The following is an 18,365-nucleotide window of genomic DNA, read 5'->3' on the forward strand; positions in this document are numbered from 1 at the left end:
TGGTGATATCCTAAGCATATATATGTGATCTGTTCCGTACAACTAGAATAACTATGTTATTTAACCACAAGATTAACTTAAAGCATGCCAAGTATTCACGTATTATGCATAATTAAAATTAAGGTTGTTGCAGCTATAGACACAAAAACTGTGAATGTATATATACTCGAATGAATCTTGTGAAGTACAAATGGAAAAACTCCAAGAAGGTATTGCAACTCCAAACATGTGAAAGCTGACATGGTTGAGAAGTCAAATAAGGAAGAGAGAAACCTAAAGCAAAAATGGTGACGAAAAGTTACAGTCGAAAAACACCGGTATATGAGAAGCCGAATAGAGTAATTCAATATTGTCCATTCACGGAAGGATAATTTGTCTTGGAATTACATCTCCAAACATGTGAAAGCTGTAATGGTCCGAATTTTTAAGTAATAATTTTTATTTGCAAATATAAATTTTGTTTGTTAGTTATACAAAATATTATTTATGTTGTCACACCAAATTTTATTCTGTAATCGGTTGTGTGCGTATGTTTCCGGCGAGTAATTTTCTTGGTGCATGTACGCGTTGCACCGGATCATTTTCTTGCAACCCAACCTTTCCCCCATTTCTTTTAATTCGGCAGATTGAGGGAGTACAATAAATCCCACAAATTTCTCCTCCATTTACTCTCATTGCGACAGCTCATTTTTGCCCATGGGTCATTACCCCATGCAACCCACTATTATACCGCCCTTTCCCATTCTTTCTTTTCTGTATTTCCAGCAACCTTCGGCAGAGAGAGAGAGAGAGAGAGAGAGAGAGAAGAAGAAGAAGAAGAAGAAGAAGAAGAAGAACCAGCCATCACCACCTCTTCCATTCTCCTCCCAATCGGACAACACCACCACCTTCGGAGCACCCGAACCACCACCACCAACCGGGTCACCATCACCACCGAAGCTCACCTCACCGCTGTAGCTCCGTTCCCCGAACCTCTTGCATTTCCGCCGGACACCATCACCTCCTGCCGTGCTCAGCATCACCATCCGACCGAGCTCTGCCACCATCGCCAAAATCTCTCCAAAACCCGTTCCGCCAGACGAGAGGTAGTTCGGAACTCATCTCCCTAAGTATATGTCGTGTTTCTACTATGATTTTTAGCGTTACGGTATGATATTAATCGAATCCGACGTTGCCGGTCGAAGCCCGGCGGAAGCCCACTGATTTCCGTTGAAAACAGTACTGGAATTTGAAATGGAAAATAGAATAATTACAGTTTAACCCCTCGTAATTTAAGAGCTTATAAATCTAACTCTTGAATGGTAAAAGTTAATATTATGCCCCGAAGTTAATTAGTTTTCATTCCGATGCCGCCGGTCGAACCGGCCGAAACCCACTGTTTTTCCAGAAAATGGTAGCCACTGGATTTGAAAATTTCTTAGAATATTTGCTGTCTAGTCCCTCAAATAGATTAGCTCATAAATCTAACCCTTGAGTTTTAAAGGCTAAGATTACAAGTCCCGGGGTGATTAAGAGTAAATCGTAGACTTTAGTTTCGAAAAAGAAAAGAGAAAATAAAAGGAATAACTTAATTTGTTGTAGTCGCATAATTATTGTTATCGCACGATTAAATAGTTTTAGCATGTTGGTATGTTTAGTTGGATTATTGAATCGCATGATTAGATTTATTATTCGCGTGTTTAGCCTCATCGCATGATTTGTTTTTATCGCGAATTTAATTGTTGTTATAGCCCATGACATGTTTCGAAAAGTGTTGGACTGTGTGAAATGCTGTTGTACTGATAGATTGGACAAATAGGCTCCTGGGTTGGTTGCGATGTGCGCACTTATCATCTTAGACGTTGAAAGTAGGTTTAATGGAAAATGGATAATATGAGAGGCTGTGATTGTGATTCCGGATAAGGAATCCAAGGATTGAATGGTTGGTGAATGATTGGTGATGATTTGTTGAAAGTGTTGATTTACGAAACCCTTGGTACGGCATGGTGGTGGTCGGCTCTCGGATGTTGGGACGGGACATAAGGGTGGCATTGTGCTTGAGTCACAACCCGGGCTAGACGGCGCTTGAGCGTTGCCGGTGAAGTTCAACCCGGGCTAGACGCGCTTGAGCGTTGCCGGTGAAGTTTTATCCGAACTTATGGTTGTGGATGGGATACCCAGGTATATAACTTAGGTATCTTTCATCCGGATCTGGAAAAGGGGAGTCGGACCACACCAGTGTTCGTGCCAAAGGTTATGGGTAGGAACGGATCTGTGGATAAGATCCGAGATCTCACATAGGTTGAAGGATAGTAATGAAAGAAAAGTTGATTGTTCTCTTTTTATGTTATTTTTAAATGCATGTCAATTATATTGCTATTGCTTGTAAGTTATGGGTTCGGGTGGGTTTTGGCTACTGAGGGTCATCGCTCACGGTACTATGTTGCCCTGGTAACTCGAACGCCAAGTATCGCAGACGGAACAGAAGTGTCGTACGATTCAATCGAGTTCAATCTTATTGAGGAAGAAGCTAAAAACCTTGGTTTCCGTGTGCATAGTCGCTCTGATTAATTTAAGTCTATTTTAATTTTGGAAGCTTTGAAAATTGTAATATTTTGATTTATTCGAAACGGTTGTAATATAATGACATATGCTTTTGAAATGATAACGTAGTAAATCTATGGATTTCCCTTGGGAAAATTGTCTTTGGAAATCTTAAAGCAAAAAAAAAAAAGAAAAAAAAAAAAGAAAAATTTTTTTATTGGAAATCTCTTTTCAATATTTTCTTAATGTCTCCGAATTTTCGGGGCGTTACAAAAGCTGACATGATTGAGAAGTCAAATAAGAAAGAGACAAAATCTAAATAAAAAATGGTGATGAAAAGTTGCAGTTAAAAAGCACCGGTATATGAGAAGCCGAATAGGGTAATTCAATATTGTCCATTCACGAAAGGATAATTTGTCTTGGAATTGAAACTCCAAACATGTGAAAGCTAACATGGTTTAGAAGTCAAATAAGGAGGATACAAAATCTAAAGTAAAAATGGTGATGAAAAGTTACAGTTGAAAAGCACCGGTATATGAGAAGCCGAATAGGATAATTTAATATTGTCCATTCATGAAAGGATAATCTGTCTTGGAATTGCAACTCCAAACATGTGAAAGCTGATATGGTTGAGAAGTCAAATAAGGAAGAGACAAAACCTAAAGCAAAAATGGTGATGAAAAGTTGCAGTCAAAAAACACTGATATATGAGAAGCGGAATAGGGTAATTTACTATTGTCCATTCACGAATTGATAATTTGGGAAACAAATTTTATAGGCTGACAGCTTTTGACCACATGAATACAAGTGGGTCATTTTACACAGGAGAGCATTAAATGCTCGTGGCATTAGAGGCTTCCTAAAAAAATTGTTAAATACTATTAAAGTGGTCAAAGTCTAAATTCGAATTACTGTTATGAACTTATTTCTGGAGTGGAGAAATACTAAAAAATAATAATAATAATTAGAAGGCAAAAAGGAAAATCCAAAAATATTTTGCTAGATAGGAATATCTTTTAGGATGGTACTGGAGAGTTTATTTTCATCTTAGGATCAAAATAATCTTAACCAACCATTGAGGAGGTGGACGGTTTCATAAAGGAATGTGACCCAATTTTGGAGATATCAAGTAGAAAAATTCTATTTAGGGAGTAATAATTATATGACGATCGGAATGCAAGTAAGGGCATTATGAAGAATCATTTTGGGACCCCAAAAATATTTGCAACTTGTTTGGAACTTAGGGAAAAGAAAGAAAATGAAGAGAAAATAATTGAGAAGGAAACTTCGAGAAAAGTGTGGAGGAAAATTTACTGTGCTTGATTTTTGTTTTGTTATTTTCTTCCTTGTTTCCTCTCCAACCAAACAAGACAAGAGGAAATGTTTTAATTTTCTTTTCCTTTTCTTCTTTGCCCTATGTTCCAAACAAACCCTCAAGCCTCAAGGCAGTCTTATTGAAAGCCCCCCACATGGTACCTAAGGTTACTTGAAATAGTAAAAATCCACATGTAATTTAGAACAAGAATCATGTTAGTCAATCACTTTAAACTAGTAGTGGGTTTTGTGCTAAACCTCGTCAAAGCATATCTTTTGTTTTGGTGCAAAGGAAATGAAAGAACATTAAAAAAGAAAAAAAGAAAAAACTACTACTAGACGAAGATCTTAGTGCCTCGCGAATTTCACCAAGCTTTGTTTGCCGTGTGTAGGCCTTCTATCTTCAGATGAGGTAGCATCATTGTCACAATGTGAACTTGATTGCACTTATGTCAGCAAGCTTGTCTTTCCACTTTAATGTCTTCGTTTAAGGACTCATAATATCTTCACGCGTGTCTGATTCTAGAAACAATGATTTGGAATGCGAATCTCATGATGCTCAATCTTCTTGAATGTTTTTTTTCCTTTTTGACAAACAATATCATCCAATAGAAGAAATAAGGATTACAAAGCTGCTCTAGCAACATCATGAGCAGCCTTGACTTCCAGTCTAGTCACATTTCTAACTCTTACAAATTTAAGAAAATTACATAGGTAACGAAAATCCAAAAGAGCATGCTGCAAAGCTAGGTTAGCACTAGTGGGGTTGCTCAATGATAAGTGCTGAAAAACACTCATTTAATCCTTCTAATTTATGCCTTGTTAAGTCCATTTATATTGTTATTTGGAGATTAGGGATGCATTTCTTGTGTTTGTAGATATTTGGAGGCTTGACATTTTAATGAGTTAAAGTGCATGCTTTAATAAGTTTAGGGGCCTGCTTGTGGCATGTGCTAAGCTCTGAGGACCTGGAGTGCATTAACTCCATTATTATTGGCAAGAATCGTGACTCGTGAGCGGGGGCCAGAGGAAAAATAAGGCTTTTTTTTCTCTGGCAACTAATTAACCAAAGAGGGAGAGTTTGACTAGGATAAGAATTTCCCTTTACAAGAAGCGGTGGGCCGCAGAATTATAAAAGGAAAAAAGAGGGTTTTATTATTGGGGACTTGGGGAAGAACAGAGGACAGAAGCCGAGCGCATATCACTGACTTCACGGACGAGAACTCTGGCTTCGATGGCCGGCTAAACCCCTTGTCTAGGGGAAAGATGAAACTTCGCACCAAGTAACTCTATTTTATGTATGGGTTTTAGGTTTATTATTCGAATCGATTGTATAACTAAGAACCCTTTTCGTTTCAATTGAATGGAATGATTTTGATGGTTTTAATCTATTGAGTATTTGTATGCATGCTTTCAAATACGAGTTATACAAGGGTGTATTGGTTTTCATTGATTGTGGTTGGAGTTCTGAGATAGATTATACTCATAAGATGGGCCGTGCCGTTAGGCGGCTAGACCGTACTTCTGAGACAGTCCGTGCTATGAGATAATTTATGCCTTTTAACAACCCAATATATTTTCTAGATGATTATTGCTAGGGTTTGGGCGGAGAATACTTCGGGTGCTTTCTTTAGTAGTTTGTTTAGAGTCTTGAAAAAAAGAAAAAAGAAAAAAAATGAGAAAACAAAAAATTAAAAAAATGGGAGCCTTTCTGCGTGAGATTGTTGTTTGTTCTTGTTGATTACTTGAGTATAAGCATCCTGCTATCATTTCGATATCTCTTTGGCAGAGTAGTTTCATTTGCTATACTACTGACACTTTTGTTTTAGCATTTTTACACATTGCACATCGGGCATTGATGGCTTGTGAGCTGTGATTTGACTGTTCTTAAAGGCTATGATTAGTGGAGACTTATGCTCGATTGAGCTTTTGTGCCTTAAGCTTTTTGTTGGAGTGGTGTCGAATAAACTCTTTGTTTGTCATGGAAAGAAATACATTTGTTGTCAATCTCATCATCTTTGGTCGCCGAGTGTTGGAACTTGAATGCATAACAATATCTCTTAGTTTTGGTTTGTCACATGAATGTTACACCCCTAGGAGAGGATTATAGGCACTTTCGTGATATTTGGGCTAGCTCGTTTCTTTGTGTTCACATTTATCCCTTGCGAGCCACATTGTGCCTTACAGATTTAGCTTTTTCTTGGTTAGCTCCACCTTCCATATTGTGTTTGGAGAAAAGCGAGAATGTAAAGGTTAATTTTTGGGTAGATTGTTGAATTTTGTGGAGTATTGGTGGTGTCCCTTAAAAAAAAAAAAACACAACAAAATATAAAAAGAAAAAAAAAAGAGAGAAAAAAGGGCACTGATAAGTTGAAAAAAAGAGAGGAATGGTTTCTTTGTATTTGAAAGATGTTGAATGGTTAGAAGGAGAGATAATGTGGAGTTGAATTAATGTTAGCGGGGTACACATTACATATTTGCCTCGTTTAGTTGAAATACTCATCTATTCTCTCACACTTGAATCTATTTTTACCATTGCCTTGATACATTATCTCATATCCCTAATGCTATAACCTTGAATAAAGTCCTGTTTGATCTTAGCGGTGTTGGGCTGAGGTTTGATTGGTGGAGAGTTCAAATGCTTGGCATTTTGTTCATGAGATTGTGTGTCCATTATATAAAGCGTTCTTTTCGTGTCATAGTGTGCGGAGTACTTTGCTTTTCCATTTACGTAACCTCCAAACCGCGCACTCGAGAGTTCATTGTGAATACTCTTCCAATAATCTCATTTGTTTTAGTAAAATTGTATTTTGATTTACTTTGGTCATTTAGTTGATGTGGTCGCACGGATTGACATGTCGTTATGTATGAGACGTTCGGTAAATAGCTAAACTTTGAGTTTCGGGTTGAAATGACGTGTGGAAGTAGTGTGGAAGTGTTGGTAGCAATCGGAGTTTGATTCGATGAACATTGGCAAAATTTCAAAATCTGTCCGCGATGTACAAGTACAGCTTTTTTTGGTACAGGTACATCTCGACCAGAAACTGTGAAATGCTAAAATTTCTGGGTACCTGTACCAGTATTGGTATTCCTCGGTACCAGTACATCGTGTAAAAATTCTGAAATTTCAGCACGCATTTCAGACACTATAAATAGATCCCTTATGTTATTTTCTCACTCTAAGACCACGAACTCAGCCCTAAAATCGCCCCTCTACCTTCTCTCTTCAATCTCTCACCCAAATTCTTGGATTTGCACATCAAACACCTCAAATCTCCAAGATCCAAGAGTTTTCTTCCTCAAAATCACAAGATTCTTGCATTTGGTGAACCAATGGTGAACCAATGGTGAATTTTGTGTTCTTGTTCTCACTCCTTGAAGCTCTATCACGTTTTTCTCTCTCTCCTCTCGATTATTGGTTGATCTTTGCTTGTTATTCATGTTTTTGGGCTTTGTTTGCTCTAGATCTTGTATCCAAGTTTGGGTGAAGCTTGTCTTTGAAGGATTCAAGCTTATTGTTCTTGGTATACTTAGGGTTTTGCTCAAAACCCATTGTGGTAGGGATTTCTTACTCTTGTTATGCGTTTATACGGTGTTTATGTACCTAGATCGTGCATTGTTTCGTTGTTTGAGATTGTTTCTTCCATTTCCGAGAATTTGCAGAACAGGGTCTTTGTTTTTGGGGTTTTACACCTTCTTAAGCTTAGAATTGAATTTTGGTTCCTCTGTATGAAATAGAGTAGACTTAAAGCCCGTTCTAATGCCGCTGGACTCACCCAAAACCGTTGAGAATTGAATTAAAGGTGGATTTTAGAATTCAGGTCACGAATCTGTCTCGTTTTCAAGGTTTGCGCCCAACTTCGAATGGCCATAACTTCTTCGTCCGATGTCCGTTTCATACATATTGTTTATTGATTCGAAGGTCTTGAAGTCAGTTTTCTTTTGCCACTAGAATCACCTGAAAACTCTTAGTACACAGAAAGTTATAATCCTCTGAGTAGAGGTGTGTCGGTCTGTCAAGGTCGGTTGGCTATTCCTAAGAATGTTTCGTTCCGTGTTATGACTCCTTATATAATCAGAGTGTATTTAAGTCACTCTCGAATGTGATTGCTAGTGTCTTAAAGACTTGTATCCTCGTGCCTTGACTTGTTGAGCTCCCTAGGTTCCTTTGAAACTCGTTCTATAAGATTCTTAATTAGAACCTAGCCAGTGATGTGTCGTGGAGTCGTTGTGGATTCAGTATGTGACGTAGAGCGTTGTGATAGATTTAGAGGAATAGCGTGGACTTAAAGTATTTACCAATGTTCAATGGGGTATGCTTATGAGTTTGCAATACATTGTGGATAATGTATGATCGAATGTGAACCTGAAAAAAATGATATTTGCTTATATACGGATTGATAATGCTTTTATGTTTACGTGAGTTGTGAATTCTGAATTGAGGGTCCTGCAACGCAAGGTGTGGTAATGCGGAGACTCTAGAGGGCCCGCAACGCAAGGGGTGGTATTGCGGAAACCCAAGTGGATAGAATTCAATGTGACGCAAGGGGTGGTAACACAGTTGAATGTCTCACATGATGACGAGAATTTTGTTTGACTTCATAAGTCTATGTGGATGTTTGGATTGTTTGTTGATTGGGATTGTGGTTGTCGAAAAAGTGAATAAAAGGTTGGTTTTATCAAGGTTTTACTAAAGAAAGGAATTTGGATTTTGAAAAGAGGATTTTTATCAAAAATCCCCCAGTATTTTTGAGCGAATCAACGGATCTGGTATTTGGGCACAAATCAACGGACTCCAGCATTCAAGCTCGAATCAATAGAGTTTGACCCGAAGTGGTCTTAAGTTTTCCCTAAATTGTTTTGGAAATCGAAAAGGAAAATTTTATGAAATGAGGTTCCATGATGGATGGTATGAGTTGCGGAAGTAGTTGTGGCGTTCGTTCGAAAAGTTATCAGATGGTTGAACTATTGTTGTAATTTGTTAGATTGATACGAGGTTAAAAGTTGCTTTTAGTTGATGTATGAATGGTTAGGGACATCTGTACAATGTCCAGGATTCTCTAGTCTTAGTCCGTTTGTTCGTAGTGGTAACTCTTGTATCTCACGTTCGTTTGTTGAAATTCATTCACTCTAGTTGCATGCTTCATCGCATTTTCATATAACTTGAGTATAGATTTTCCTACTGGGCTAGTGTAGCTCAACCTTTTATTTTTAGGTACAAAGCAAGGAAATTGGCATGGCGTGCACCTCGTGCTTGTTGATCATATGTTTTGAAGGTATCAAAGCGGCAACATTCTGCATTTGACTTAAAAGAAATTTTTGAAAAAAATGATTATTGTAAATTGTAATTCTATTTTGGTATTTTGGTAACTTGGGGCCTCGAACCAGGATTGTAACTTTTAAATTTAACTTTGAGAACAGAAAAAGATATGTCATTTTGGGTATTATCGATACTTTAGTTATCATTCTATTTATCGAAAAATGATTATTATTTATGTTGAAAATCGAGAGCGTAACATTCATAATGCACCTTGTTTCGAGTGATTTCATTTGTGAGTGCATGACACGGTGAGAATTGAAGTCGAGGCTCAGTCCGGAGAGAGCAGTTGGTTATTGTTCATATGTGATCGAGGCCCGTATTCACACACGCTAAGCTTAAGTGCCACAGTTTATTTCTTGAATTGTTAGCACTCGGAACTATGTTTGCCTTGCTATATCTTTGTGGTAGCTTTGTGTCCTCTGCTTGATATGTCGATGAGTTGCATGACAGGTTGTGTTTTTTGTGTTGAAAGGTTCCTCGTGTTTGTGGGTGTTCACTGCTGATAACCCTCACACTTTTACGAGACTTCACTCGTCCTGCCGGAGCCGCCCGGGGGTTTAAAAGAACTATCCATTTTAATTCTATTTCATTAGTTGCTTTTATTCTTTGCTTTGCTCAAGAATTAGCAAAGTGTAAGTTGGGGGATGTGATAAGTGCTGAAAAGCACCAATTTAATCCTTCTAATTTATGTCTTGTTAAGTCCATTTATATTGTTATTTGGAGATTAGTGATGCATTTCTTGTGTTTGTAGATATTTGGAGGCTTAACATTTTAATGAGTTAAAGTGCAAGCTTTAATAAGTTTAGGAGCCTGCTTGTGGCATGTGCTAAGCTCTGAGGACCTGGAGTGCATTAACTCCATTATTATTGGCAAGAATTGTGACTCGTGAGCGGGGGTCAGAGGAAAAATAAGGCTTTGTTTTCTCTGCAACTAATTAACCAAAGAAGGAGAGTTTGACTAGGATAAGAATTTCCCTTTACAAGAAGTGATGGGCAGCAACATTATAAAAGGAAAAAAGAGCGTTTCGTTATTGGGGACTTGGGGAAGAACAGAGGACAGAAGCCGAGCGCAGATCACTGACTTCACGGACGAGAACTCCGGCTTCGATGGCCGGCTAAACCCTTTGTCTAGGGGGAAGATGAAACTTCGCACCAAGTAACTCTATTTTATGTATGGGTTTTAGGTTTATTATTCGGATCGATTGTATAACTAAGAACCCTTTCCGTTTCAATTGAATGGAATGATTTTGATGGTTTTAATCATAGTTGTCAAATCATGAATCAAATCGAGAATCGAAATGGTCATTTTTCGAATTGTGAATCGAATCGAATCGAATCGTGAATCGCTCTGATTCGGTCATGACTTCTATAATGCATAGAAACCTATGCTTATTGATTAGGGTAACAACCATATATACTACAAATGAAAGATTTAGGCCTAAATCAATAAATACTTTCTTCTAAATGATGATTTGATAATAACGTGAAATATTAGGTAAGTTGCTTCTATTGCAACTACCAAGAGATGATGATTCGTAAAGCCTACTTATGGTTCTTTTTGTACGAAAGTGTTATACTTATGGTTCTTTTTGTACGAAAGAGTTATAAGTACAAAACAAACCCTTAGAAGGTCTATAGGGTTGTTATATTCCATTTATCTTCCTCATTTTCGATTCACTCTCGTAATAAATTTCTTTTTCTTATTATCTATCCATATAACATAGACAAAAGATGACATATAACAATACTAGACCTTAAAAAAATATTTGAACCCTTTTCAAACAACAAAAGAAGCAAAACAAGAGTAAAAAATGAATTTCGGAAATTTTAAGTGAATCAAACGATTCACTGATTCACTTACGATTCTCAGCTATTTCCGATTCGGCAGCCTATTCGTATCGATTACCCACCGAATCGTATCGAATCGTACGATACGAATTGTAAATCACCGATTCACTTACGATTCTCAGCTATTTCCGATTCGGCAGCCTATTCGTATTGATTACCCACCGAATCGTACAATACGAATTGTGAATCGTACGATTCTGACAACTATGGTTTTAATCTATTGAGTATTTGTATGCATGCTTTCAAATACAAGTTATACAATGGTTTTCATTGATTGTGGTTGGAGTTCTGAGATAGATTATACTCGTAAGACGGGCCATGCCATTAGGCGGCTAGACCGTACTTTTGAGACAGTCCGTGCTATGAGATAATTTATGCCTTTTAACAACCCAATATATTTTCTAGATGATTATTGCTATGGTTTGCAAGCCCTAATAATAATCCCTTCTAATTCGAATAATTAATCTCGCCTATGCATGTTGGAGTTACGAGGTCGAGGTGGATTCGAACCCTAGATTTTTCTCTCCAATCGTTACAAACTTTTCATTTAATTATTTCTCTTAGTTTAATAAATTCTCCAAATTCAAACAACCAAACTTCTTTTGCCCGAATTAATCTAAAATTAATCGAATTTGTCGTAACTCAGCCATACTGTCTCCGTCGGAACGATACTCGGTTTTGACCATTATTCTACGGAGTAGTAGTTAATTTCAAGGCTTTATAAATATATTTTTGACGCGGAACGACGCGGTCACTCAGACCCTGAACAAAAACCATGCAATCTGTGCAAATGTTCACTGCTTCAATCCCATTACTTATGCTCCATCTGTGACCAAAACACCTGGCTTCAATCTCACATCTCCTGCATTGAGACCTCCTACTGTGAAACACTCTTTCTTGACCCAGCCCCACAACTACCACCACCCTTGCTTGTCAATCTTATCCACCTCAGGCCCGCCTATCGACCTTCGGTGCCTCCAGCTTGTCCTTGATCATTTTGCTTCTCAACCCATCAAAGTGGACGGATTAATGCTTCATCTACATCATTTTGCCCCCCGTCTGAAACAACACATCACTCCTCATACACCAAATGGTCCACATTAAGCAAACAGAATCCCATATTACTTCTTCACTTGGGGCCTCCTTGATCCATATTGCAAACCATTGGCCCACTGGAATTGCATCTCCCACGTCAAAATCTAAACCGAGAGGAGATGCTCTCCACACTCTTTGGCAAAGGAGCATTGAAGAAATGAATTTACTTTGTCAATATCTATACTTCCGGTGTTAATGTGAATTTTTAGTCTCGCACTACGTTTAGTAATGATAACATGAAGGCTCTTAAAAACCTGATATCAAGCACTTTTCTACTACAAGTATGGAATACTATTGGAGATACTCTTTGTAAGTCAAAGCATATCTCTCATCAGTTCACCGAAAAATATTTAGGTTTACATACAACCCATGAAAACATAGATAGAGAATGAGAGAACAGAATCAGATCCCATCCCCAACCCTCCACACAATAGAGCTTGGTTACATCTTGATTCCCAATACTGAAGGTCGAACGAATATGGTAAAATCAACTGAGAAACACATGTCAACAATGGAGTAGTTTCCAATAGTCTTCACTAGTGTCTCAAAAAATACAAGTACATCAAAGGGAAATCCAGGAAAGATATGATTCTACAGTTCAATGATTCTCCAACAGCAATAAGACTGAATACTTTATTTAGTGAGGAATTGTCCACATAAATATGTGTATGAATACCCAAGCACAAAGGTTTAGTGCTTGATGAAATAGCGTTCACTATAAATAAGAATAATCTGAACACCAAGCACAAGGTTTGGTGCACTGGCGATCTTTCTCTTATTTTGATGACTTGATAAATGATTGTGGTTGCTTATTCTATCAATAAGAATTGGCCAAAGAATGGCTACTTGATAGTATAAATATCTAGATTAATGGGTAGCTCATTTGGATCAAAAATCCTATTGTGGCAACTTTTGTCACAAGGATAAGGGCAATCGATCTTCTGGAACGGGCTCCGGTCATAGTACCAGTCGCCAACTGCCTTTGCAATTGTCTGCAAAATATGTTATATTTCAAAGAAGTCAGAAATTCCATTTATGTATGAAAAACTGGTAAGAATGAAACAAAAGATGATAAGCATGATGGTTAAAAGCAGTTTCTTACAACTCCTCCGAGTACTGGAGAGTCAGCCCTCAGCCATGTCTCCTGCATTTCAGTTTGGCAGTGGGCATAGCAAGAGTTGATAAACATGCCTCTAGATGAAGAACTTCCCAGTCCTGTCAATGCACTTAAAAATGCCAACCTGAATTCTGGAAATTCAGGACAAAAAAAAATGTAAGTGAAATTCATGAACTTTTGTCAAAGGCAATAAAATTACCAAATGGGCTCTTTCAGATCAGGCAAGTACCCCTGAACAAAATCAAGGCACGGCAAAAATGTGGAGAATGGATCTTGGGCACGTGTAGGGAAAGATCAAGGTTAGAGATTCTTGATGATTAGATAGGGAAAGAAAATTAATGAATTTGAATCCATTGCCATATCTTTTTCATTCACAAAAGCCTCTACAAATCCAAGATTCAAAACCGAAAGGTTATATAGGATGTCAAGCTCCCCTCATTTTTTTCCCGAAGGCCTCAGGAAATGTATCACGGGAAACTATACGCTTGAGTCATAGAAATGTTAGGAGAAAGAAATGTACGAAATTTCTAACTTATGGAACAATAGCCAGAGCAAGGTGCACTAAAGAGCTTATGGTAGTAACCTTGCATGGTTTGGATTTGAGTAGATGAACACTTGGTTATATCGAGCTTGCAGTTATGCCAGGTGCCATGGGGATCAGCAACACCTGGTGCCAAGATGTTCTTTATCTGAACAAATATAGAAAATCAATGATATAGTATGAAAAAAGCAAGCCGTAATAAGGAAAATATACCAGATTCACAAGTCTGTTCCTTATGCATTTTGCAACTACTTAAAGGTATCTTGAAATTCTCAGAGGCTACGGCGTGACCTTCACAGTTTTGAAAAGTTGAAATAAATGAAGTTTAAGTCTTGGACTTTTTTTCGTTTTTGGTTCTTCTCTTTTGTTGGGCCATACGTTTAATTTGAATAATGACAGTCCGGTTCTCCACAATATTTGCAGTAACAGCAGTATTGGAGATGGAAGTTACACAAATAACAGAAACCAACAGCATAAATTTGAGCTTTTTCTTGATTCATAGGAGTGTGCTAACCTGCCATGAATCATAGGCTGCATTCACAATAAAAAGTGGAGTTCGAATTTGCTGCGCCATGTTTTGGGGGAAAAAACACTGCAACACGGAGTGGATGGTTAATATGATTGAGAAGAAAATGGGGAAGGGGGATAAAAAACATTGACATAACTCTTACCAAACCAGGTCTCTTATTCGAAGTGCATGACAATGGTAGATATTTTGCCGATCCCTGCAGCAGAGATAAGTAAAACTTAGAACCTGAAGTCCTGAACTCACATCTCATACATAGAGGGAGGAAAACTCTAACTTAATCATGAAAACGTCCCCTTCGCAGAGATGAAGAAAAAGATCACAAGCTATTATATGGATTTGTTCTATGTGCGATCCTTAAACGTGAACAAAAATAAAGCAAGATAAAGGCATGCAAAACACATACATGCTGTGGACGGTAACAATTTGGGGGGTGTGTGTGAGAGAGACACACACGAGCGCGTGCGCGCAAACAGAGAGAGAGAGAGAGAGAGAGAGAGAGAGAGAGAGAGAGAGAGAGAGAGAGAGAGAGAGAGAGAGAGAGAGAGAGGGTACGTGTGTGGTAACTACTTCGTTGTAGAATCCTTCAATGTGTAGCGCCCCAGAAACATCCTTCCTGTTATGCAGCACAATGGAATCTAGTTATATAAAACCCATTTCAAAATGATCAATTCTTGACTATAAAATTACGGCAAGTCAAATTTAAGAGCTTACGTGTTGATAAAATAACCAGCATCCGAGAGGCATTTTACTTTGGTGCCCATAGGCACGAGAGCTCGGAAGTTGTCACAATGCAGTATGGAAGTCAATCCCCCAGCTGAACAGCCTGAGAGCATAGCCTGTTCCGAAAGACAGATGCTATTCAGACTAAGAATGGAGGAGGGAAAGGGAGACAACGTGTATTGCATTAGATCATAGTAAATGTATGGACCATACATTTTCAGCATTCTTCATTCCTTTTGCTAATAGATCCTCGATAATGGCAACAAAAACCCTTGCACCTCTGAAGTGAAGATTAGTAGTCTAGCAACAATAGACATATCACATATAGTTAGAAACTCACAAAAATAGTATTTACACCAAATCTTGAAAAAAAATGCTTCCTGTTACTCTCATGACAATGGGTTTTTGAAATCCGTCAACCAAATGAAAGCTACAGATTCTGATTCCTAACTCACAGGATTGACTGCTTCCACGTCGCCTGTGAATGATGCACCATCACAGTACCTAACCTTGATCCTATTCCAATTGTAGAAGTCTGGATAATGAAAAGAGAATTATCCCATTATAAGGAAAAAACTTGTAATTATTTGATTTTGGAGGGAAACATGAAATCTTGGAGAACCTGGATTAAACTTTTGCAAGCTGCTCAGAATCCCAGAGAAAACAATCTCTGTAGCCATTTGCTTAGATGAACCAAGACGAGTGTTCTTTCGAGCAAGGCAAGTAGTGACATTATTACACCATCCTCCTCCCTGAAAATACATATCCGGCCAGTATTGTTAGCTCATACTTGTAAGAGAAATATGCATCGACCCATCATAGATTTTGTACGATGACAGTCTCGCAACTCGAGTCTGTGGCATTTTGGATCTTAGAGCTCTTGTCGGACTGAGTTCCACCATCTCTCCCAAACCCAATTGGCCTTAGGAAATACTTCGCTTATGTCTTGTATGACATTTGACATCATGCTAGCTTAGTCAGTTTCTAGAGCGGTGGTACCCCAACAGACTATGGGGCCGAAAACATAACGAGCTGTTGAGATTGTGAGCACCATCCTGAGCTCATCCCGGACACATTGTTTGACCTGAATCTCTTTCTATTCGGCTCGTTGAGTATGTAGACTTGAATAAAAATGACATTGACCAGATATCAGTAGTTACATGATTGATTGATGTTCCCTTAAAGTTTATTCCCCAAAGTCCAAATCATGTATCAAAAAATTTCGAAAAAAAGGACTTGTTCAGTTCATATGGGTATCGATATCCAATAAACTTTATTTCCTACAAGATTATCGATGAGTCAGAACAAAATGAGTAGTTTGGATTACACTAATGGGCCCAATTTCGGCCCATGACAGGTGGTCACACCACGCTCCCCCCCCCCCCCCCCAACCCCCAAGTCCCACACGACACGAACATAGAGGAAAGTGTCAAGACTAGCTATTTGAGCACCTAATCACATAATTGCAATCATTAAACTCAAATAATTTATCATTTTTCAACCGAAGAAACCGTGTTTTTTACAAGTTACAACCATTTGCCAGTGGACCGAGGTCCTGTCCAGTTTTACCTCCCATCCCATCCAGTCGGGTCCAGTTTTGATTCTTGTGGTGGGCTCCTTCCGAAATCACAACAATAACTGGAACAGTTCATTTTATCAAGCTCTTTCGGTTCAAGAAAAATAATGTTAAGTGGATACCGATCAATGACTTATCAGATCACATTTATCTTGAAAGAAATGGGTCCAATTATCTTGAAACAAATGCATTGTGCAAATCGATTCACACTAATTTGTTTCAAGCTAAATGTGAACTGATGTGAACTGATAGGTCATTGTTTAGTAGTATCCACATAACATGATTACTCTCATACGCAATGAACTTGATGAGCTCTACACAATGAACCGTTCCGATCATTGTTGTGAGCCCAAGATGGATCCACAAAAATCAAAACTAGACCGGACTTGATGGGAGGCACACTGTATAGGACCTGAGTCCTTTGCCAGTATAGAGATCCGAACATTTCTTACTTCTTGATTAAAAAAAAAACCATTTCTCATATCCATGCCAATCATCTTGTTAAAAACTAATAGACCGTGTAAGTAAAAGCAAATTGTACCCACCTCAATATGAACCAACCAATTGTTAATCCCTGTTCCAAATCCCTTATCAAAATGGTACGCCGGCGGACTCCCGTCCAAACAAACTGCACAACAACACAGTTGAACGGGCCTTTGTAAATTAGTCAAAATGTGCACAAACTGGTTCGGACTTCCAATTATCAAAAAATTGAAGAGAGAAAATTAGAAAGTGTAAATTTAAGTTCTTATTGAGAGACAAACAAAAAATTCACCTGCCCCTTTCGCAACAGCATTCTGAACATAAGTTATTCCAACGTTGATGCCTTGTGTTTTCACCAACAATAGTACACCAACTAGTGCATATAGCCATTGGCCTAATCTGATATTGCTCATTCCGTACAACCCTATCAATAGACACCAACAAAAGGAAAATCACAAACCCAATCTGAAAAGAGCAATGCTATGCACATTCCTTTCAAACCCAACTCCAGACATGACTCTGTTCAGCTCCATTCGATGCACGCGGATCCACATGCATCGAACGGTTCTAGACACCACTGTCTCCGGAGTTGTATGTTAAAGATGTGTGCGTAAGCTTTCTGATCTGAAAAACAAAAGACGGCAATAAACAGAGAGCTAGACAAAAGTTCAGAGCATATACCAACATATACAAACAAGTATATAATAAAATACACATAATACGCTCAAAACCTGTGTGCAAGATGTAATACGAGCAAATTAGAATGTTTTTGCTTATGTGAGAAGGTATAATACGAAAAGCAAGCAGTTTTCATCACGATATTTGGCTGTAAAGCATAAGCAGATTCGACCCAAGTGCTCACAAGGTACCTGAAACGGGAAGAGAGAGAGAGAGAGAGAGAGAGAGAGAGACTGAGAGGGGGAATCTTATTCCTTTTTGATAAAATCCGAATCGAACCCCAGTTCAGTATTTTGATTTTGTAACTCTTTAAAAGCTTGAGAAATCAATCCCAAGTAATGGCGAACAATACTATCAGGACCTGGAGTCCCCAGTCCTAACAGTGAGCAAGAAGGAGTGGTTTGGACAGGGAAATGTCTCTGCTTATATACGTGAGGATGGGAATGAATGATTAGTTTTTTATGGTTCTGTTCGGGATAGTTTTAAATTAGAGAAAACGAAAGAGGAATTTTTTTTATTGTTTTTGGTCAGATTTATTTACTTTGCTTCCAGATTTGAGTTAGCTAGATGAGATGAATAAAAAAGTCAAACCGGATATGACCAAATATGAAGAAAAAAAGAA

At 38.2% G+C, this 18,365-nt stretch overlaps 1 protein-coding gene and 1 long non-coding RNA gene across 4 annotated transcripts; one reads left to right on the forward strand and one right to left on the reverse strand.

Annotated features, from left to right (window-relative positions):
* The first annotated feature begins 10,416 nt into the window (after positions 1 to 10,416).
* Positions 10,417 to 13,019, forward strand: LOC131334022 (uncharacterized). Its single transcript, XR_009202004.1, has 2 exons — positions 10,417 to 10,724; positions 10,757 to 13,019. It is a non-coding gene; the product is annotated as an uncharacterized LOC131334022 (long non-coding RNA).
* LOC131334020 (pectin acetylesterase 8-like) lies at positions 12,605 to 18,139 on the reverse strand. 3 transcript variants are annotated; one of them, XM_058368884.1, is made up of 13 exons: positions 17,935 to 18,139; positions 17,358 to 17,489; positions 17,128 to 17,210; positions 15,629 to 15,758; positions 15,462 to 15,541; positions 15,220 to 15,306; positions 14,998 to 15,122; positions 14,839 to 14,899; positions 14,429 to 14,482; positions 14,272 to 14,349; positions 13,800 to 13,905; positions 13,202 to 13,347; positions 12,605 to 13,091 (listed from the first exon to the last, which is right to left on the reverse strand). In XM_058368884.1, exons 2-13 carry the CDS (start codon positions 17,476 to 17,478, stop codon positions 12,942 to 12,944), a joined length of 1,221 nt encoding a protein of 406 aa, XP_058224867.1. In that variant the 5' UTR covers positions 17,479 to 17,489; positions 17,935 to 18,139; the 3' UTR covers positions 12,605 to 12,941. The 3 variants fall into 3 exon arrangements, with proteins under 3 accessions (XP_058224867.1, XP_058224869.1, XP_058224868.1); XM_058368886.1 differs by having other exon boundaries at positions 15,629 to 15,754; positions 17,124 to 17,210; XM_058368885.1 differs by lacking the exon at positions 17,935 to 18,139 and adding an exon at positions 17,797 to 17,835.
* Positions 18,140 to 18,365: the final 226 nt, after the last annotated feature.

The sequence above is a fragment of the Rhododendron vialii genome, chromosome 7a, assembly GCF_030253575.1.
Source record: "Rhododendron vialii isolate Sample 1 chromosome 7a, ASM3025357v1".
NCBI lineage: Eukaryota > Viridiplantae > Streptophyta > Magnoliopsida > Ericales > Ericaceae > Rhododendron > Rhododendron vialii.

Excerpts from the sequence above, each read along its gene's own strand:
- LOC131334020 (XM_058368884.1), bottom strand. The coding sequence starts at position 17,478 with ATGAGCAATATCAGATTAGGCCAATGGCTATATGCACTAGTTGGTGTA. Across the intron at positions 14,483-14,838 it reads ACGAAGTAGTTACCACACAC|GGATCGGCAAAATATCTACC; the intron begins GTACCCTCTCTC and ends TCTCTGCTGCAG. Across the intron at positions 13,348-13,799 it reads TCAAATCCAAACCATGCAAG|AATTCAGGTTGGCATTTTTA; the intron begins GTTACTACCATA and ends CTGAATTTCCAG.